Source organism: Lagopus muta, chromosome 1 (genome assembly GCF_023343835.1).
Source record: "Lagopus muta isolate bLagMut1 chromosome 1, bLagMut1 primary, whole genome shotgun sequence".
Lineage (NCBI taxonomy): Eukaryota > Metazoa > Chordata > Aves > Galliformes > Phasianidae > Lagopus > Lagopus muta.
In genome coordinates, this window is record NC_064433.1 from 181,574,086 (window position 1) to 181,597,376 (window position 23,291).

Genomic DNA, 23,291 nt, shown 5'->3' on the forward strand with positions numbered 1-23,291 from the left:
TTTGGAAATCAAAACCTCCTGCCAGCTGATCCCATTGCCTTAACTCCCTTACTGAAACAGCTTAACAGTATTGTTGTATCTAATGGCAAGGTTTTACACAAGCACAAGGACAAGTTCCTAACAGAAAAAAATATTTAACAGCACTGTATGGAGAGTGGTCAGTCAAACATTTTATGACTACTTTTCTTAATGAGTTGTTCATCTCTTCATGAATACAACAAACACAATATTTAATGACGAGACTCTGATTTTAAACATTTCTCAGTGAATGATAGGACACACAGGAAAAGGCACATCTTAGATGCGAATAACTGTACCATACAGTTATGCCAAAAACATGCATCTTGACAGTCCTCTCTGAATTTATCACTGTAGGCAAAAGAGACTGAAGCTGGCTGCAAAATTTCCATATATTACATGGTTTTTTTTTAAGACTGAAAAATGGTGCTTTGGCTTATCTAAGATAAAGAATGCTTGGTGTTCATTTAATATTTCTTCCTAATGCTATTTCCTAATGCTTTTAACCATGTTGTTCACTCAATGCATTTGTTGCCCATGATGCCTCTGGAGGGAAAAGCTAAATACTTGTTCCATCTGTTTCAAATTCCACATTTGCGAATTTGTAGTATGCTTAAACATCTTTGTTACCTTATAAATATTTGAAGAGAAAATCTCATGATACTTAAAGTCCCAGAATTATTGTTATTTTACAGTAATTAAGTTTTAATGCCTGTATACCAATCTCGTTTGGTCATAAACACACGACTGTAGTATTGACACACGACTAACACTTGAAGCATAACTTTTAAATACCACCAAGAAGAACCTGCTCAATTATTACTGTTTTTATGTGGGCCAGAAATAGAATTTTTTGTAATCAGTTTCTACTGCAGGCATCAGTCTTTGACAAACTGCATGCGGCTGAGGACAGATTGATAGCCGAGGCTCAGGCTGTCCTGCTGAGCGGGGGCTGAGCAGCAGATGCACATTATCCATCACCCCAACAAGCAGTAAGTCAGGGGCTACAAACCTGCCATGTACCCAGCAAGAATGCTGCTTTTGGTAACATTGCAGTGGCAATGAGATGTCTTGTACATTTTACTGGCAGTCCTAAAATTTATTTACATCATATAATGTCATCTGGAGGCAGAAAATAGACTTGTTCTCTGAGGGGCATTCCATCCATGTCTTTCACAAGTGCTCTAAATTGCTGAAATGAAATTCCTACAAATGCTTACATTAATTCTATTTTACGTCTTCAAGATGCACAAAACAATGCCTGAAGAAAATGAATTACTGAAAGCAGTCATATTTGTTACACATGTATCTGTATAAATAAAAATGTACATATACAAATTTCTGCAAATATTTTATTGTCGCTCTCTGAAGAATATTAATTTTCTTTTCAGACAGTAAAAGTGAAGAGACAGGTTAAATAGCTCAAACTTTGAGCCAAAGAAGGTAAAATCATATCTTCTTGCTACCAACAGTTTCAATAGTATCTTATGAACTCAAAGTATGATATGAAAAGCACATGGTGCTAATGTTTAAAAGTATCTTTAACAATTCACTACAGATTTTGAAATATATTTGCTCTTTTAAAAATTATACTATACCACAAATTCAGAACATTTAGAACATGTTTTAAAATAAGATTATATAACAAAACGTATGCTTTCAGCCACTACTAACTACAACTAACACAAATGTGAATGAAAATAACCTTCAAGAAACACAACAAACTAAATTTTACAAGGTAAACAGGGAAATGGACAGATGAAAAATATTTCTTAGAAAGGATGAAGTAAAATATGATCTCATTCTGCCTACAGCCCAGTGGTACCGAAAACAAAGGGCTGCTTGACAGAAAACAGCATTTGATAAGCTGTCTGTAAAATAAAACTGAGATAGCATAGCAGTATATAATGGTCTTAAGAAAGTGAGTATTAGAGTTTGGTAATAAGATGAAAAATCAAACTGAATTATTGAAGACACGATGAGTTTTCTGATGATTAATAAACACATGTTTACATGTCACAGTTACACGCGCTAAACTGAAGGAAATCAGATCTTAGACTTTAAAACGTTTGCAAAGTGAGCTCATAACTCCTCTCTCACAGGCACACACCAGCAAAGGAATCCTGTGCTTACTGAACCATACTCCAGAAGAAACATCTATGTACAAAAGGAGCCTAAATAAATTCAGAGAAGTTACACTTTATAACACAGTTGAAGTGAATGGGGAAAAAAATGCAGAAATGAATGCAATATGAAAATCATTTATTTCAAAATTCAGCTTGTTCCCTACATCCTCTTTTCTTCTATTTCTCCCCTTCTCTCTTTGTAACTTGAATATAAACAGTAAAATACAAAGCTCTTCTCGTGTGTCAAGTCAAATGGCAGATATTATCCCATGTATTGCAGATATCAAATAAGGATGTAAATAGTGGCATGCTGTTAATTAGGCTTCAAGAGGAAATTAGCATGCAAAGAAAGGCACTGAGGGAATTGCCCAGACACTGGTTTTAACAATACTGTTACTACTCTTCCACAGTAACTTTTAACAAACTTGACTTCATCCCTCTCTCACAGTATGCCTTGCCAAGAAACCGACTTGAATAAAGGCCCTCATTAGCAAGAAAAGCTTGGAGGATGGACGTGCTACTTGAACTTCACATTGCCAAAGGGTGCCCAACTACTGGCAGTTTGCTGATTGCCAGCAGGGTACATAAGCCAGCCCCAGAGCCTGACCATCCCTGGGTCTGCTGTGCTCCTGCTTCAGGAACAGCAACAAAGATGCACCTCCAGACACTGATACGAAAGCTTAGGATATCAGCTTCCTCTACCACAGCATACCCACATTAGTTATCCGCATATGTTCAGCTCAGATGGGACATGCCCTGGGAAGGAATTCTGCAGTAAGTATTCATTCAACTCTTATTTTATCTGCTCCCTGTTAGCTTTTGTGTAAAATCGTATTGTTAAGGTATTGTCGTGTCTTGAGCCTAGCGGTTATGGCCAGGAAAAGATCTGGGAGTAATTCAGGGTTGCTCAGAAATCTCCATGCTGACATTTTGATGACTATTACCTTTGTAACATCATTTGACAACTGACACTGACTGAATCTGGAAAAGAGAAGCATGTTCTATCTATCTAAAGGAAGTTATGGATCAGTAGAACTTAGTTCCTGTAATTTTTCAGGATGTTTTATTGATTTTCTTCCTAAAAATACCTTTCAATTAACCAAGAAGGGTTATTCCACATTACTCCTTCATTACACAAAGACATATTTAAAGAATTTCTCTTTTGTGTGTGTCCTATATTCCTCTTCTTCATTCAGTAAACTCTTGCTTACTGAATGCTTACTGAATTGCTCAGTGTGTTTGTCACTGCCCTCACTTATGCAAGAAGCTTTGCCCACCTCCCTGCCAAGGAAGCTTCTGATCTATTCTCAGTCTTCATCTTCCCTCTTATTTCTATCTGCACAACTACTTCTAATCTTCTACATAAGTGAGGTCAATGTATAAGTTGATGAAGAATGCTTTTATCTGTGAAAAAATTACAAAGATGTCTGAAGCATTTTCTCCTATTGGCTTTCTGTTTTCCAACAGAACTATAAATTTCTGTCCCTCAACAAACTGAACACTGCCTGGTGTCAAAGAAAAAGAAACAAATAAACAGAGCTCAGCTTGCTTTCATCCTCCTGAAAATATTAAGTAGCCAGAAATAAATCAGCAAAGGATACAGTCAGGGTAGGTGGCTAAGCATCTGTTGAGAGATGCCATTTCTTTTTATGGCTTACTCTATGGCTTGTCCCAGTGAAATTCGTAGAAGATAAAATAATTACAAGCATAACCACAAAGAAGGAAAAACAGCTCCACTGTGTACTTACAAGTTTGGGTATTTATCTTTTTATCACTACCTCTAATACAAACAGCCAAAATCTCTTGACTAGGCCGAGAGTTCAAACCATAAAGAAAGCAAAAGAAAACTTGAGAATGTCATCTCAGAAAACCAAAGGAAAGAAAAAAATTGTTTTTTCTTCCCTTTATGGAATTCAAAACAAACAAAAAAATCCTCAGCAGGAGTGTTTACAATGCATACTGTAGTGGGGGAAATGGAGCACTGAACTAAATAAGAAAAATAGACTTGTAATTCAAATATACCTATGCTTCACAGTATTTTTAATAGTAAATGATTCTACTGAGAACACTGGTAAGTGCAGCTGTTTTACTGTGTTGAAAATATCCTTCACCTCTTAAATGAATCTAAGAAAAGTACTTTTTCCACATGAATAAAAACCAAAACCAAAACCAAAAGCCCACAGATCTTCTTGCACCAGAGGAGAAATTTCTAATTTAGGAAATATAGGAATGCCTGTCTTAGCAGAGGAGTTGCGGTGGGCTTTCTTTCTTTGTTTGCTATTTTTATTGTTATTATTATTACCACTTCATTTAAATTCAAATTCTTAACAGTTTCATGTATTAGATGATTAAGACAAATCTTTGTAAATAAGCAACAGGATTTACTTTACAAGGTTCTCACTTCAGACCTTGCCAGGCACTTTCACGCTGGCTGTTACAGTGAGGTATATTTCACCCCAAATAAGCTCTGCATGGTTATGATTTTGTCTCTCTGCTTTTCCAAGTCCTGATCTGTAAATGCTGTGGCCAAGCCTGTTTTTCTCGCTGAGCAGATGTCAACAAAGCTTCTCCAGAGTTCAGCAAATGCACTCTAGCCAGACTCCTTGTGAGGTCCATTGCTATTTGAAGGGAAAGCTGGAAATCAATAAAAGAACAAATAAACACTTCTCTATCCAAAGCAAGAAACTTCTGACTTACTATGAACAGTAAAAACAATGTTTTTTAATTACTGCCCATTATCCCTTAAGGGATACTGAGCTGTCAGACTCACCACAGCATTTATTTTTAAAAAGTGTCATTTGTCAGAAATCCTGAAGCTAACTTGTCAGATGCTTTCCTCAATAAACAGAAAGCGAGTGCCTTCTTTGGAAAGAGAACATGAAGAAATTAAGGCAGATGGGACAAGAAGGCTGCACTTCAGCGACAGTCTTCTAAAAGAGATCAGGAGCTTGAGAACCTGAATGTCATCAGCAAATTCTTACCAGATCAAAACAGAAACATCCCAAATTTTTAACTGAAAGAAACAACAACAACAAAAAAAACCAACAACACACAAAAAAAAAACCCTAGATGAACATTTAATAGAGAGGCAGTCAGAGACAGAAACAAATAAATAGATGTCCCAAGAAAGAAGCCGAGAGATGTTGGCAGAACTATGATTATTAGAGCTAAGTTTTTATTTTAAATTTTCCAAATTGCTAGAAACAAGTATATTTGACTTATGAGCTTCCTTGCTTTCTATAAAGAAACAGGAAAATTGGCCAGCCACAAAACTCTCCACAAAATTTAGGCTCCTGAATAATAAAAGCTATCTTCTTATAGCCTCACACAAAGTGGTCTTGGTAAAATGTCATGGCTAATAACTCTTAAATACAGCTCAGAAAGCAGATATTCATTAGAGAATGTCCTACTTCTGACTCTCTCCTCTTCCTGATAATTCCACTCCCTTAAATAAACAGAGACTAGAAGTCTTTCTGAAAAGCATCTGGTATTCTCAGCTCATTATCATTACAGACATCTTTGAAATAATTTACTAAACAATATTTCATGACAATCTGATTAACTGTGGCTCAGGCTAAGAAGGGTCTACGGTCACCGATTAAGTCAACAATAGTAAGTACTTACTCTTCCTCTATATTACCTTTCACACTGGGCTCAGTCTTATTTTGTGCCTTAAACACTTCTGTTTTCCTTGGCAGATCATTTCACAATATAGTTCATCCTGAGGAAGTTTTCCTGACATTCAGTGTAAATTCTTTCCCAATTTCTTCCTGTCAGATGGTTGCCTCTTTTTAGCCAGATTGATGTAAGCAATGCACATATATTCCACACAAAGGAAAACAAGTTCTACTCATCAAGTGCAAAAGGAAAAGGTAAAATTCCCTCTTTTCATGAATTAATGCAGAAAAATGTAAAAGAGACAATCTGAGAAGTGTTGTATCAGATCCTTGCCTCATTGCTTTTAAACTCAAGAGTTTCTAAAATCCTTAGGTATGAGAATAAATACACAAACAGAAGCAAGCAAATTATGCACACATTATTTATACATAAGCTCAGTCATCCCCAGTGCTCTGAGCAATTCAAATGGTCAATGTTTACAGAAATCATGTTTAATTTAGAATTGTGTATACATATATATATATATAAATATTTATCAGTTTGCAGTGAACCTGAGTCAAAATTAGAAACCTGTTTTTAGCCTTTAAATACCAATGAAGATCTCTGCAGTCCCTCTGCATGGGAGCCTGTGCCCATGCTCTGTAACCTGCACAGCACGGAAATGCTTCCTGGTGTTCAGAAGGAACCTACTGCATTTCAGTTTGTGCCTGTTGCCTCTTATCCTAACACTGGATAGTGGGCACCACTGAAAAGAGCCTGGTTCTGTCCTCTTTTCAGCCTCATTTCAGGCATTTATGAACACTGATGAAATCCCCTTAAGCCTCCCCTTTTCCAGGGTGAGCAGTCCCAGCTCTCAGCTTCCCCTCATGGGAGAAATGCTTCAGTCCCCTCATCCCTTGGCCCTTTGCAGGACTCACTCCAGTATGTCAAGGGCTCCCTGTTACCTGCAGGGCCCAGAACTGGACTCATCACTCTTGCTGTGGCTTCATTAATGCTCAATAGGGAAAACAGCATTAGACTTCTAGGTGCTAACCTAAGAAGTTTTAAAGATCATTTGGAAAATGAACCTTGTTAATTGCAGCAGATAGTCCAATTGTGTTATCACAGTATATTTAGGTGCTACTTTGAAAAGAAACCATATTCCTGGAATTGATCATCCCATAATCACTTCCATTATTTTTAGGATGCTATACAAGACTTAAAATTGCGACACAGTTGAAGAAACTTTTGTTTCTTCAACTAACTTTTGTTACGTGTTAAAGACCATAGTAACAGTAGCTCTCAGTTATTTTAGGGAAAAAAAAAAAAAGATAATTATGTGGAGACTTTGCTCCTTTTTGTGATAGTTACAGAATCACAGAATAATCTGGAAGACCCAAAATCGTCTAATCTAAGTGTCCACCTACCAGTATTTCCCCACTAAACCATGTCCGTTGGTACATCTAAACTTTGAGGGACATGGTTTAGTAGGAGCTATTGGGAATAGGTGAACGGTTGGACTGGGTGATCTTTTAGGTCTTTTCCAACCTTAGTGATTCTATGATTCTATGATTCTAAACATTTCTTGAATACCTCCAGAACGGTGACTCCACCACGTTCCTGGGCGGCCTGTTTCAGCACCTAACCACTCTATCAGAGAAGTATTTCCTAATGTCCAACCTGAATCTCCCCTGGTGTAACTTGAAGCTACTTCCTCTAGTCTTATCACCAGTTATGTGGGAGAAGAGGCCAACATTCACCTTGTCACAACCTCCTTTCAGGTAGCTATGTAGCAAGCTACGAGGTCTCCCCTGAGCCTCCTCTTCTCCAGACTAAATGATCTCACTTCTTCCAGCTGCTCGCTGTAAGACTTGTGCTCTGGACCCCTCAGCAGCTTAGGCGTCCTTCTCTGGACACGCTCTTTCTTGTAGTAGGAGGCCTAAAACTGAAAGCACCCGAGGCACAGCCTCACCAGTGCCAAGTGGTGGCGGAATTACTTCCCTAGTCCTGCTCACCACACCATTCCCGATACAAGCCAGGATGCCATTGGCCTTCTTGGCCACCTGGGCACACTGCTGGCTCATGTTCAGTTAAGAGTCAACCAACGCTCCCAGGTCCATTTCTTCCACACAGTCTTCCAGCCACTCTGCCCCAAGCCTGTACTGCTGTCTGGGGCTTTTGTGGCCAAAATGCAGGACCTGGCACTTGGTCTTGTTGAACTTCATCTGATTGGCCTCAGCTCAGTGATCCAGCCTCCTATCCTCAGGCAGATTGATGTCTCCTCCCAACATGGTGTCATCTGAAAATGGAGGGTGAACTCAATCCCCTCATCCAGGTCCTCAGTAAAGATACTAAGTAGAACAGGTCCCAGCACCGCCCCTTGGGAAACACCATTCACAACAGGTCGCCAGATGAATTTAACTCCATTACCGCTCTCTGGGCCGAGCCCTCCAGTCAATACTCTGTCCAGCAAAGAGTATATCTGTCCAAGCCATGGGCTGCCAGCTTCTCCAGAAGAATACTGTGGGAGACAAAGGTTTTGCTGAAATCTGGGCAAACTACGTCAACAGCCTTTCCCTCATCCACCACCAGGCAGTTCACTCAATTATAGCAGGAGACCAGGTTGGATCAGGACCTGCCTTTTGGGATTCTGTGATTATTGGGCCTGTTCTACACGCTGTGTGATCTCAATGAAGATGATTCTGTTCTACAGCTTTCTCTGGCACTGAGGTCAGGATGACAGGCCATTATCACAGTAAGTTTTATTCCTGTATTGTCATTTTGGAAACAGGTACCTTGAAAAAAAACCTCTCCCTATAGGGTCATGAAATTAATTTCTGAGTAGCAGGTCCCCCTTACTGGAAGCCTCACCAGGATCTTATAGAAAGTTCTGTTGCTCAAAACATAAAATGAGTGAACCTGAATATATACTTTATAAATACTTGCCAATCTACAGATATTACAGAGCTCAGATATTAGAAGTGGGTTCTAACTTTAGAGTCAGAACCCTAACTTTAGGGTTCTAACTTCTCTAAACTTAGAGATACTTTGAATACTCAAAGTGCTTTATGTGAAGTTTGTGTTTATTACAAGATCAAACACAGGAAGAGAAAAAAGTTTAGGTAAAGAAAAGGTCTCATGCATCTTGTCTCTCATGCTCAGAAATGTGGAGTAAAATTCAACTGACCCTGCCAAAAAAAAAAAAAAAAAGAAAAAAAAAGAAATCCAACCAGACAAAATCTGGGATGCTTTAAAAGTGAAAGCAGCAAACAGTACTGATGACTTTAGCCACCCAGGTCTCTTGTATTGCCATAGGAATATCTCACCATTGATACACTGCTCGTCCCTCCAACACTCTCCTTGAATAACATTTCTTTTTGGCAACTAGAGATGTGTTGTGTCATCCCTAGGGTGGCAAAAAAAAAACATTCAGACACTTGGTATTTTCAGACCACACTAAAAAACATCACATCAGTGGATAAGTGGTGGGCACTGGGACTAAGGAAGAATAACAGAATCACAGAATGGCTTCAGTTAGAAGGAAGATTAAAGCTCCAAGCCCCCTGTTGAGGGCAGGGTTGCCAACCTCCAGATCAGGCTGCAGAGAGCCCCAAACAACCCAGCCTGGAACACCTCCAGGGGTGGGGGCACCCATCCCTGTAAGTAGGCAGCAGTTCATGAGGCATCATTTAACACCTGACTGTTGCTTCCAGAGGCTGAGAATTGATACAGCAGTTACATGGAATTGTGCTGTCACTGCAGCCATGATCTGACCAATCTGTGCTACCCTTGTGTATGAAAAAGAATTTTCACCTTCTCAGATGCTGTGGGTCACTGTGGGTAAAGGAGTCAATTCAAGTAACTGCAAAAGTGGGGTCAATAGCTCCTAACCTTCACTATCTGGGAATCACTTCGTGTTATACAGCACAGCTGCTGCAAAATAAAATGCTGAGACAGTCAGCCTGGTGGTTGAATGCTTTGCCTTTTGCTGTGCCTGCTTCCTGACCTAATCAACACCAATGAACCTCTAAAATCATTGTCAAAAAAAAAAAAAAAATAGGTTGAGGAAACTCATTACTCTCAGATTCGAATGCAATTGGAAGTTGTATTTTGTTTTAACAAGGATTCATGAATGAACATGTCCAGGCACAAAGCCAAAGTTAGCCACAGTGTTTGTAATGGTCCTATGCCCAGGAACCCTTAACTCCCAGCTGGTAAGCACGTATTCTCTCAGGAAACAAAAAGCACGTGTAAGAACATATAATGTATTTTCAGAGGAAAAGTAGGCTAGCTACAGATTTGAACAATTCAGAGATAAAGGAACTTTTGTTTGTGCTGAATCCATGGAAGATATTTTATTATGTCAATGCTATTGACTGTACTGCTTCGGTCTGCATACAATACGCTCCTGAACCCAACAGAAATTTCACGAGCTGATTAGAGAAGTACAATGTAGCTGCTAAAGTCAATTCATTCCAACCGCAGGAGAAGATTATGGTTTTCCTTAAAAAGAGGTGTAATCATAAACAACCCATAAGAAAAAAAAATATATAAGTTTATAGATAGTTTAAATTGATTTCACACTATGAAATACAAATGCATACTTAGAATGGTTTATTGATAGCTAAGGTTATTCAAGCCTCAAAGCTGCTCAGAAGTTATTTAAGCTTTATATGCTGAACAATTATGATTTAGAAGGTTCTGCCAATAGTCTGTGGTGAAAGTTTAAACTAAGTTTGGGAACAGGATGCAGGATTATGAGAGACATGCAGGAAATAGGATAGCACTTACTGTGACAAGACACTTAGAGCAAAAGGGCTAAAAACAGTTCCGTTCTTTGTTTATTTCTGCTCAGATGGGAGTGTGACTAATAGCAGAAGTCAATTTAGAAAGCTCTCGTTTAACTTGCCAACACAGTGTGAGAGCCAGCTTAGAGTGAGAGAAAGGTGTAGCATGCTCTGTATTTAAAAGGCAGCATTTTACTGAAGATCAGGTATCCAAAGAAACAGAACTCACCCTTTTTTTTAATCTACAGTTCTATGGGAGGCTGTAGTTGTAGCCCCATCGCTGGAAACCTTCCACATGTTCTCTTGTGATCTCTTTTAACCACCAGAAAAACAACTTCTCTTCACCACAGCTAGGTGTATCAAAAGGGCTGCAATGAACACAGGCGGTCATGCTAACATAAGTTAGCAGGATTGCTGATGCTGCATTGCTTAATTATGCTCTCTTCGACCTGTCCTTTGCCCTTCCCTGTGATGCTGAAAGTTTTTGGCAATGTGGCTGAAAAACAACCAATGAAATGTTTTGTTTTGCTCACTGCCAGGTCATTATTCTGGAGTGGGTGCATAAACTGGCACGGCTGCTGGGGAAGTAAACAAAACTGTTAATCACTTTCAGTCTTAACTGAAGTAAGAGCACTAGCTCAGGGATAGGCATCTAAAAGAGCTGTTCAAAGTAACAATAACTGGAGCTTCTACGGACACTTGAAAACAAGAAACAATCTAAGCGTTCCACAAACCTTAAGACAACATCTCAATGAGAAGACTTCAAATGAAATATCTTTTGCTGGGCGGGCCATGCCTGTGGGCTCATGCAGATTAAACCAGTTCCCCAAACAAGAATACTCAGCTGCCTTGACTTTCAAAAAACTTTGTCAACTAGCTTTCTTCTGAAAAGATGCTAACTGATCTGTTTTTAGATGTACGTACCCTTAGGTACATAAAGCACTTACATCAATTTCCATTTTTGATCACCTCTATCAAGACAGTGAATAAGAAACAGATTCACAGACTCTGCATCTGGGATTTAGATTATTCCAGAAAGCAGATTAAATTAAGAACACTTCTAAAAATAAATTCTTCATAAGAACAAAGTACCTTTTCTCATACTACCAAGAGAAGTGGAGATAAAATCAGAGTTCATTTAAAAAAAAAATAAGAGGCAGATGGTCAGATAACAGCATGTTCTGGCATTATTAGAGATTAGTAATGGGTACAGCACATGCCCACTGCTACAAGCAAATCCATTCCATTCCTCTCCACAGCCACACATTAAATACATCACTTCATTGCTGGTGGGTTGGTTACTCTACCAAAGATCTGTTCGCCTTGAAATACTCTTAAGTCCAAACACCTTTTTCTTTCCTCCATCAAATGTCACCTAAGAAGACACTGGTTAGTGACATATACAAGCTGAACTCACAACTACCTGAATTACTGCAGAGACTAAAATGTCATTACAGTAAAACTGTTCCAGATACTGTCCAGTGAATGCTTTTCAAAGCACTTTGGGAAGTTACTGTCTTGTAAAGCAACGTTCACTGAAACACAGAACGTGAAATGAGTATATGAAATTGAGAACAGATTGAATTTACAAAATGAGAAATACCAAGCAGCTTTCTAACCACTTACTTTGAACTTTGACTGAAGGATTTCACGTCTGTCTCTGAATGGTACTTTTCAAAACTGGACAAGATATGCTATTTTGTGAATGTTCTCTCCTAATTGAAAAATACTGTGAAGTACACCAGAAATTGTCTGAAATTTGGTTACAGTTAAATTTTTACTGCACAATTTTCAATAACCACTTCCTATTCTTATCTTTAGCCATTGCTGGTTAGTCAGTGAAGAACAGCACGAAAAAAGCTACTGAGGCACTACATCAGCCTACTGAGATACTGTAAAAACCATTGCTTACAGATAGCTGTTAAATCTTTTAATAAAATGCCCGACAGTCCAAAGATCAAAGACTTGTTTTTATATTGCAATAAGCAGAAATCACCCCAGTACCTTCCTAGGTGGGATGTAATTGCAACTACAAGCACCTCAAGTATAGGAAGAGAAGAGGAGAAAGTTTAAAAGGTAAACGAAACAACTGTATTCATCTTCAGTGTGACAAGCATCTCTGACAAGCATCATGATTTAAAGAAGAATGGAAATTCCTTGTTTCCATTCTCAAGTAGAGCAAATATTAAAAGGATGACAATTATCAAAGCCTTCTTGCTCAGGCTTTGGATATAGTTTTTGGCACCTCTGATAAAAAAAAAATGTTTGCTCCAGGAAAATAACTATGTTATGCTTCGAACTCAATGGCAACCACCTTGGATAGAGCAATGTCTGCCTTAAAAAATGGCTGGGTTGCTTTCTTTCTCAGGTGGTAGGTTTACAAGGCAACAGTGCCAGTGAGGGGCACGCTGAGCGGGACCAGGTGCAGAAGGCTTTGCAAATGCCACAGTTCTTAATTACATACAGAAGAAAAAAAAATCGCACATTAAAAGGCAAAGGAAATAGAAAATAGAAAGCTGACAGAAATCCGGCACAAATCCTGGACAGTACGTTTTCTGTTTATTTCATCACAATGGCTAAAGCCTGAGCAAACTCTGTATTCCAGAAGTCCTTTCTGCAAACTTAAACAGAGAGGTGTGTTTTCACACCACAAGTCTGCAGATGGGCAGCAGTTACAGGTGGCACTATTGCTTTTGTTTGATTTGTTTGATCTTTTGAATATTATCATTATCAGAAGTCACAGGATGTTTTAATGTTTTCATTATTTACACATAAATACTGGAGTCAGCAATTTTACAGGATGAAAATGATTACAGAAATTTAGAAATGTACTTCAAACAAATTAGGAATGCACCAAACCAATTCTGCAATTGAAAAATAACATTAAGAGCTCCATATGTATTCCTAAACATTAACGTCTGAGAAACTCACAGAAGCTCACACTACCATCTGGGAGAGCAAGTTAATTAGGTACAAAGAGCACCTAATTTAAATTCCAAACTGTCTGGCGTAGTATGTTTCTTTTATGAAAGCTCAGACATCCACGTGTACATATAGATTCTAAATGCTAAACTACATTACTGATAACAGAAAGTGAGATGTTTACTTTTACTCTCTGAATTGCATTTCTGTTCTTAAATTGAGCACGAATGTTAAGAAACATTCATTGAGCATGTGTGTTTTTGTACTTAAGTGGTGTTGAGAAAGATAGCAAGAGGATTCCTTCTGCCTTTCATCCTGGTTTCAGCTGGGACAGAGTTGATTTTTCCTTCATAGTGTCTGGTATGATACTGCGTTTGGCTTTAAGGGAAAAACAATGTTGATAGTACACTGATGTTTTATTTGTTGCTGAGCAGTACTGCACAGAGCCAAGGACATTTTGGTTTCTCAACTCTTGTGCTGTCCTGCCATTAGGGAGACTGAAGGGTCACGAGGAGTTGGGAGGGGACAGAACCCACTGACCTAAACTGGCCAAAGCAATATTCCATACCATACAACATCATGTGAAAAAAGCCTTGAAAAATAGTGCGGACTGGCTGCATACTGGCCAGTGAGCCACTGCACTGTGCATCACTTGTCTTTTTATATGTTATATTATTATCATTACTACTATGTTTTTTCATCTTTCTTTTCTTATTATATAGGGCACTCTGAAAATAATGACCCCTATTTATTTCCATAGAAATTGCAACTGATACAAAGAGTACAATAATACTTTTTGATATCATCATATTCTCAGCTACAAAACACTGGTTTTCAATAGTCACCACCATTAACTGTGCATTTTCACCAGCCATTAACAAGAGCCTGCACGGCCATCCAGAAAGTGGCTGGTCTCCCCTGTCATTGTTCCCTGCTGAAACACACCGCCCACTGCCTCACAGCACTCATATCCACTGTTTGGTCTCCAGAAATGTTCAGCAAACATCAGTGAATGTCAATGGGTGCAATTTCCCACATGGAGGAATTCAATTCCACACCTTTGCTTCATATGCACTTCTGTCCACGTGCCATTTTCCAGACTGTCCCTCTGCTGCCATCTGTCACAAAGCAACAAAACTGAACAGACTAGTGGTGGTAAGGTTCAAGCTGTTCTGCCATATCACCAGCATCTGCCTCTGATGTTGTGGGCCAACATAATACAATAGAAGGCATTGCTTTTCGAGCAGCCCTCATGAAAAGTTTCTATCTCAACTTATGAGTTCTACTTTTTTTAAAATTTATTTTGTTCCCCAGTCCACTGGGAGAACAAATGAGCGAATGACTGTGTGGTACTTCACTACCTGCCAAGTTAAATCACAATAGCCTGAGATACAGCAAGAGGGAAAGCAGCACAGCAAATTCTTCCTGATGAGCAAACCAGAGACCACATTGCAAATCTGCCCCCAGGAAGCCTGCAAGAAAGAAACAAGCATCTCTCTGAATTCATTCTCAGTTAAAGTGATCACAGACTACACTGCCTGTAGACAACTGGATAGTTAAAATACTATCCCTTTTTTTATATTAACTACGTCTAAGAAATTCCTATCTCCTTGACAGTAATGCTGTCCTAGAAGGTCATTTTCCTTGAAGTGAGGGGAAGTAGTCGATAGAAAGTCAAGGTCAAAGGAATTATTTTTCCAGCTGGATCACTTCTTCAACTACATTCACTACAGTCAGACCAACACTTGAACCAACTCAGCAGAGAAGACTTGACTTCTTCTTAAACGAGTCAAGAAATATTCTACAAATAATAAAATAATATGAACACAAAAGCATCTTTCTAGCTGTTGCTCCAGTTCCCTCCCATTTTTTTACACTGACAGTAGTTCAGACAGGGAGCTGACTCAGATTTGGGTCTGAAATCTGGTTCTGAGCACCATTCATGAGAGAGGAGTTTTTGTAGCAGTTACTCCAAGTGTTCTACAGTGAAAACATAGCAGAAAACCACAAATTGCTGATGTTCAATCCTTTCTCTTCAGCAACAATTCCCAAGGCTAAGAGGCACAAACCTGAACAACACAGTATTATATGCTTTAAAAATTAGAATTCATATTATATATGGTAAGGACACAAACTTCCTCCTAATATCTAACCTAAACCTCCCGTCTTAGTGTAAAATAAATACAAATAAATTCAGTAATGGGAGAATTAAGGATGAAGGTTTTTTCCTTTTGTTTCTCTAATATTTCTTATAGTATTTGCAAATTACTCAGATCAGAAAGCAGAACTTCTTTATGGTAAGGATGTTGGAGCACTGGAACAGGTTGTGAAGTCTCCTTATACGCAGATAATGAAGAACTATCTGAATACCTACCTGTGTGACCTATTGCTGGGAACCTGCTTTGCAAGGAGACTGGACTCAATGTCTTGATGTCCTTTCCAACCTCAGCAATTTTTTGATTCTTTGGCAGAATTTGAAGTAAACAGTTGCTGGGAGAGGAGTGAGAGCAGCTGTGCTGGAGTTCAGCTGCCCATTAGGGTGAAACCACCACAGAGCTACATTGAATATAACGTAACACTCAAGATAATACATTCAGTACTTCAAATTAATAAGGGATCTCAAGAAAGAGGAAGTCAGTAACATGAACCAATCCATCTACAGTGCCAAAACAGCATTAATTCCATGACAGAAACGGGAACTGTTATTTTATTTTAGTCCCAGTACATTTCTGTTTGTTATATATTTTGCTAACAGTATCAAATGAGTAGGAAATATAAATAATGCCAGAACACCTAAAATAAAAAGTGTATCATTTCTTTAAACAAAACAATGGAAATTCAACAAGAGCAGAAGGAAATTATTTTAAGTATGTCCCCTTGATATAGACCAAAACATTCACATGAAGTTAGATTCTTGCAAATCTCTATTGTTCTCTAATAACCACTAGGAAATAGAGGCCATTATTTTACATGCCTTGCTGGCTTGCTCCCGAAGACACTGGAAAGGCAGCATGGATAGCTCTGACTTCTTACTCCATTGGTACACTGCTTGTAAATCCCAGAATTCAGAACCCAGCATTTGTCAACAGCATCAGGAGATTAACAATGTGGAATGACATACAGCAATGTTGTGTATTATAAAAGGTGTCTTACAAGTTACTGCTTCCTCCAATTACGTTCTAAGAGGAAGTATTTGGTGCACAATCACTGTTTTTTCTAAGACTGTGGTTCATATTCATCAGCAAATAAAACCGCAGACATGAGAAATTTACCCACAATGATCACCAATTTATTACTGCTACCAATAATAATGGCTGCAAAGCTTTAGGAAACAGAATATTTATTTCTATATCACACAGCAATATCTCATCTCATACTTCAATGTCTTTTCCAAATAATACTGTCCACATTACCTTATTTCACTAGTTTCTTCCAAAGAAAACAAAAGCAAGTTTTTCTCAGTTATTCATTTAAGAAAGAATGAGTTGCTAAGCATTCCTCAAGCTATTTTCTAGACCATTGGAAAGAATTGTGTTCAGTGGGCAACCATTCCAACGCTTGCACTGTCTGCACTCACTGAAACAAAACCAATTTTCTCTCTAAAGAATTTAACAGGCAGTTACCAGAGCTATTCAGATGAAAAATAAACTAGTAATATCAATCTGCACGTTCCACATTCAAATCTAATTTATGCTCTTATATGCACACTTGCCAGGATCATAAATACATCAAATTCAAAGCAAGAAAACAAAATCATTAAGTAAGTAAATTTAACATCTATCAATCCATACTGCTCTACATTCAGCATTAGCTGATAGAACACTGTCTTTTACTGTCACACACTTGAAGGATCAGAAGGCAGTTGTAAATGGCATGAATAAGTTTGCCTATAAAAAGTCATTACTCTGACTAGCTGTTTTATTCCAACTCTCTCCCAAGAAACATCAAAAAGAACAAGCTATATTTCATATTTACAGTTACTTATGTAAGTATTCTCTTTTTATGCAAAAACAAAGGAAATCAAGTGCTAAAAGTCCCGCGTGCCTTGGCTCAAGCTCAGTAGTCAGCTGACAACCTTTTCTGAAATCATCACTATTCCGCAGGCTGGCTGGCTTAAAAGGATTCCAGCTGAGGAATCAAAGCGTACTGCTTCAGACTTCCTCAGAAATAGTCAAGAAATGTTTTGAAGATTTCATAGTTAAATCATAAAGTTCTGAAGAAAAAAATTCCTATTACAAGCTATCCGTTCAGCATCTGGTGCGGTGTCCTAACAGAGACCTCTGGATTCCATGATGCACAAAACCGCGGTAAGAAGACATCTGGAGAATCACAAGTATCTTAAGCATCTTGGACAAAGGTGGCCCTTTTCAGATTGCCAGTATGTCAGCAAAGCTTTAGCTACTTCTGCAGAGTATTTACAACTTGCGATCAAGAGCAGAACAAATAACACAGCCCAGGTATACTACATGCAGTGGAAAATATGATGTAGATGGCATCGCAGTTTATGCTGAGCATAAACTTAGAGAATAAATAAACAAACAAACAACGAGCAAACTATCTTTTTCTCCTATGAAATTTACCCACGATGAATAGATTGAGCACAAAAGCTATGTAGCAATCTAGACAATATGGTTCTATCCTGCAAGTAATTTTCTCAAACCTCAGGGTCTCATGTTTGCATTTGACTCTAACATAACCATCTATTTTAGGAAGATTCATTTCAAGAATAATTAAGTGAATTCCAGCAACAGGAAGACCAAACTTTGACAAAACTGACAAATCCTGTTTGCTGAATTTTCCTATACAAGTATCACTGACATATCTGTATGTTCAAGAAGATCTCAGCCCATGCATTCGGTTTAAAGAAAAAAAATGGTACTATTTTTAAATCCTTCAAAATGCTGGATACGAATGATTTCCCATCAAGTACAGAGTATTTATTATCTATTTTCTACTTGATTTACAGTGATTTGATGACTGCATTCTACTAAATTTGTAGCAACTTGCAAAATATTTTTCCATAGGACTGAAATCTTCCTCGAGTCTCTGACCCTGCAATGGGATCCAACAGCTCAGCAATTAAATTCATGCATACTCACTGAATTCACAGCAAAAAAAAAGGACAAGTATCTATTTGACTGTTTCTTTCTCACTTAAGAACATTAAGGGTTTTGTTTCCCCTCTGTGGCCCTTCTACAAGATAAACAAGTAAAACACTTCACTGAGATTTGAAATTATAAAATATAAAGAGGCCAGATACTTCTAAAAGTGAAAAAGTGATGCATTTGAAGGAAGAAGAAGAATAAAGAAAAGAATAAAATCAAGAGAAATTACATACACATACTGGGAAAGGTTAATCACTTCACCTTTTCATTGCATTTCTTTTTTCTCACAGTGAGCTCAAATAATCTTTAACTTAAATGGGAAAATTATTCATTTGAAAAGCTGCTTAACTGACTCATTCATATGTATCCTGGTAAAAATGCTTTAAGGTGGTCAATTTTGAACTGTTCCCAATTTCCCTCTCTGTTCCACATACCCACGATAAATTAAAAATCAACAGAAAATTTTTCATCAACCAAAAATCTCGCCCTTTTATAAGTTTAGATTATAGGAACTATGTAACTCCACCATATGAGCATTTATCATTCTGCTACTTCAGAATATTTATGAAGTGGAAGTAGCGGGAGACCTACTCTCTGTCCTCTATGCTCCAAGGAACAGGAAAGCCTTAAGTAAGGTTCCTCCTGGATTGGTAAATTTCCCCGAAACTGAGTCAGAAAATCTTTTCTTTCACCCCCCTGTGTACTCATAAGTGAAAGGGAAACAAGGACAGACACAACCAGAGGTCAGATCTGTGATGATTCATCTTGCACAATATTTTAAAAAATCCCCCTAGTGAGGTTAATCCTTAAAACTTCTTTATTTGTGATTGACATCCATGGAACAAAAACGTAGTTGTGTGATTCATGTGGAACTGTTAAAAAAAATCCTTGTAAGAGAATACATTTCAAACTTTAACAAAGCTACATCAGAAGAGAAATGTAAATGAATGCATACTGTTGACTCATAAGTATGGAAACAAAGGGAATACAAATAATTCAACAAAGGACAAATCTGACAGCCTGTTCTACAATATATTGTGCACAAATCTCTCAGAGGTGATAAATCTGGTTTCTACTTAACATATCACATTTTGATTACTATTGTGCATACTGTAAGAATTATTTCATTAAACCAAAATACTGATCTTGATTTCCATTCCAATATGTTTGTTTACAGTTTAGTTTATTGCACCTTGTGACTAATATGGCAGAATGGGGAAAAGGAAAGGTAAAGCAGCATTAAAAGCCTATTTTGAAAAAAAAATTAAAAAAATAGAGAACAGTTTTGGACTGGTGCAGAGTATTTGGCTGAACAACCCATTAAAAACTGCTGAAATCTAAGTTAGCACATTTTTGCCTCTGCACGACTCCAAGTGATTCTTATGAAATACACAACTTTAAAAAAATAAATAAATAAAAAAGCACTTCAAGACGAATGAAAAAAAGGCATTATTTTATATAAAAGGAAGCCCAATGCAAAACATCTTTGCTAGCAAACTTACCAGTCGTCTCCTTTCCTCTTCTACAGCAATGAGGAGCCGCGCAAACTCTTTCAGTGACTGAGCTGAAAAGCAAACCACAAAAAAAAAAAGTCACCATTTTATTTAAGACCAGGCAAATCTGTTAACTGGACTGATGCTGGAATATAAGATATACTGCTTACACAGCACTTCCCTGCAGTCAGTATTCATTAAATGATGCAAAGACCGAAGTGAATAGCAGGCCAGCAGTAGAGAAGAAAGGAATCTGAGCACTGTCAGGTAAAAAAAAAAAACAACATTTTAAAAGGAATGTGGCAAACAGATTATTCTGAAAGATGCCAAGCCCAGTCTTAAAACAAAGAATTTTACATTCAGCCACAACATCAGACAGCTAAAAGAGAATGCAAAAAAAAAAAAAAAATCTTAAATTTCTTATATTACAGTGCAGCCACAAAAATTCCAAGGAGTAATGATAAATATTTAGGTGAAAAATTGAAAGTCAAGGTTTCAGAAGAATTCTGCTAAAACCATGAGAGCAGCCTTGCTCAAAGTTGCTTTCATATATCAGTCCAAGGGCAATTCTGGATGTCAACAGGAACATGATGAAAGCCTTAACTCATAAAACTTGGTGAGAAAATGGAAAACGCTCCAAAGTCTTAAGGCCTCATTCTCATGAAACATGCGGTACAAACCTCTCTACAAAACTCCTGCCTGGCTATTTATATTACTTTTCAAGGGAACATGAGTTATTGAGAATTCAGCATCACTGTTCCACAGACATAGATGTCAGAAGAGAATCAATATTTGAAAGCAAAGTAGATCCTTCGGCCTTCTCCTGAGAGCTTCCCTCAACGCACTTGACATGATCTAAAGAGGGGTGTAGTGATAAAGGAACAAAATCAGAACAAAACTTGTGGAATTTTTGAAAGAACAGGCTTGAAAGGAATGAAAATACAAACTTCATTGCTTCTGAGAGTATGCTAACAAAACTGTTGTCCTCTTTACTATTGTACTGGGTTAGATGACAAGGTGATGGTAGCTGGAGAACTGCAGGGGTGGCTCTGTGAGCAGCACCCAGCGCTGCCCCATGTCAGAGCAGAGCAGCTCCAGCTGCTCCCACAGGGACCACTGGGCAGAGCTGAGCTGTGAGCGACGCTGCGTGCATCTCTGGGAGAGTGGATTGGAGGCAGGGAATCAGTGCTGTGCAACTGCAGCTGGGAGAGAGGGGAGAGAGATGGGGCAGAAGCGGCCCTGCAGCCCCCAGGGTCAGTGCAGGAGGACAGGAGCTGCTCAAGGCACAAAGCAGCAATTCCTTGCAGCCCAGCAGAGGCCCATGGAGGAGCAGGCTGTCCCCTGCAGCCCACGGACACAATATGGAGAACATGGCCACGTGCAGCCATGGAGGAGCCCGCTGTGCAGCAGTGGATGATGGCTGAAGGAGGCACAGCCCACGGATACCCCTGCAGGAGCAGCCCAGGCCAGAGCTGCAGCCCATGGAGAGGAGCCCGCAGTGGGGCAGGAGGGCTGGCGGAGCTGCCACCCATAGTGGACCTGTGTAGTTTGTTTTCAGTTCTCAATACCTTAATCTGTTAATTTATGGCCTCCTGCTACATTAATTTTCTCATGCTGAGTTTGTTTTTCTTTCTGTTTAGGTAATTAGTGAGTGATCTCATTGACCTTATAAGCCCTTCCTCACTATATTTTCTCTCTCTACTTCTCTGAGGAGCGTGATGAACCTTAGCCATCTATTAATATAAAACGACCACAACTATTTTTTCCATCTTCTTAAGTGCTTTTACCAAATTCGTTACTCTAATACTACGGCTCAATCCCTGAAAAAATTGAGGATCTGCTGTATTCTCTTACTTCCTAAAATGGAATCACTGTCTAGCTTTCTATAAGCATATTTTGAGGACATACAAACTGCTACTTATATTGCTGGATCATCTCTAAGCTGTTGCTTTATCCCAGCAGGAACCTTGCAGTGGTCACCTTTGCATTCTTCTTGTTCTCTTTTAACTTTTTACAGCTAAAGAATGCTTTACTGTTTATTGTAACTGTTTACTGTCTTTCTTCTGCCAAGACCTCACCTAGTTTATTGTTTGCATCTATAACATTATACCTGCACATCTTGCCCTCCAGTTCATTATTTGCTGACAAATCTTTCCCATCATCACTCACGAGCTCTCTGTTCAGCACAAACACACCCGGTGAGTTAGACAGTCATCCTGTTGGGTCTCAAGCCTTTTCCTATAGGACTTTCCCCTCAGATCACAAATGCTATAAAATAAATTTTGGCACGTTTTCAGTAACAGGAGTTCCAGATCTCCTGGATAAGCCTTTTAGCTCAAAGTTATGTTTGACATGAAGACCTTGGTCTGCTGCGCACTGAGTTAGCTCAATCACTTACAGTCATCTCATAATATCTCACCTGTCAAAATCAAGTAAAGAAATAGCTAACTGACTGGTTAAGCCAACTGATGAGGAAGTAACAGAGAGCTGAAGCTGGTGAGGCACTGGCACAGGCTGCCCATAAGCTGTGGATGACCCATGCTAGGAGGTGTTCAAGGCCAGGAGGGATGAGGACCTGGGCAGCCTGAGGTAGTGGGAAGTGTCTCTGCCCATGGCAGTGGGTTGGAACAGAATGGGCTTCAAGGTCATCCAAACCATTCTGTGCTCCTTTGATTTTGTAACATCTGTTGACTATCGGGTAAAGTATCTGTGCTCCCATTTATGCAACCGTAAAACCAAAATAAGCAACGACCAGAACACACAAATTGTTTACTGTTTTTTATGTTAGTAACCCCCAGAATTTAAAAAGAAACTATCCTTGCCAGTAGAAAACAGGATAGAGTCTGCTCCTCCTTGACACCTGTGGCAGAGTGATTCTTCACCCACCATAAAAAAAAAAAAAAAAAAAAGGGGGGGGAAAAAAAAGAATAAGCTAAATAAAACATGCTGTCTGAGTTTCACTACCTATTCAGAGAATTCGGATGCACTGCAGAAAAAAAAGCTGAATTTCTAGTAAAGCCAGCAAGATAAATAGTTTCCAGATTATTTCAGTGAAATAATTGGTCATTTTTAACCGCAAGATGATGTGTTCCTGCAGTCACATGTTAAAACTCCATCCCTCTCTCCTTTGTTGTGTGTTTTATTGCAGAGTCACTTACAATGACAGAAATTATTTCAAAGAGAAATTATAATGCTTAGCATCATATCTTTGTGGAAACACCAAGACCCAGAACCTACCGAAAT

The 23,291-nt window shown here is 38.6% G+C and overlaps 1 protein-coding gene across 1 annotated transcript in view; it reads right to left on the reverse strand.

Annotated features, from left to right (window-relative positions):
* ARHGAP42 (Rho GTPase activating protein 42) overlaps positions 1-23,291 on the reverse strand; it is a 157,258-nt gene that overhangs the window by 85,435 nt on the left and 48,532 nt on the right. The window contains exon 3 of the mRNA XM_048934363.1: positions 20,058-20,119. Coding sequence (XP_048790320.1) covers positions 20,058-20,119 — 62 coding nt within the window. The remainder of the gene's footprint in view (positions 1-20,057; positions 20,120-23,291) is intronic.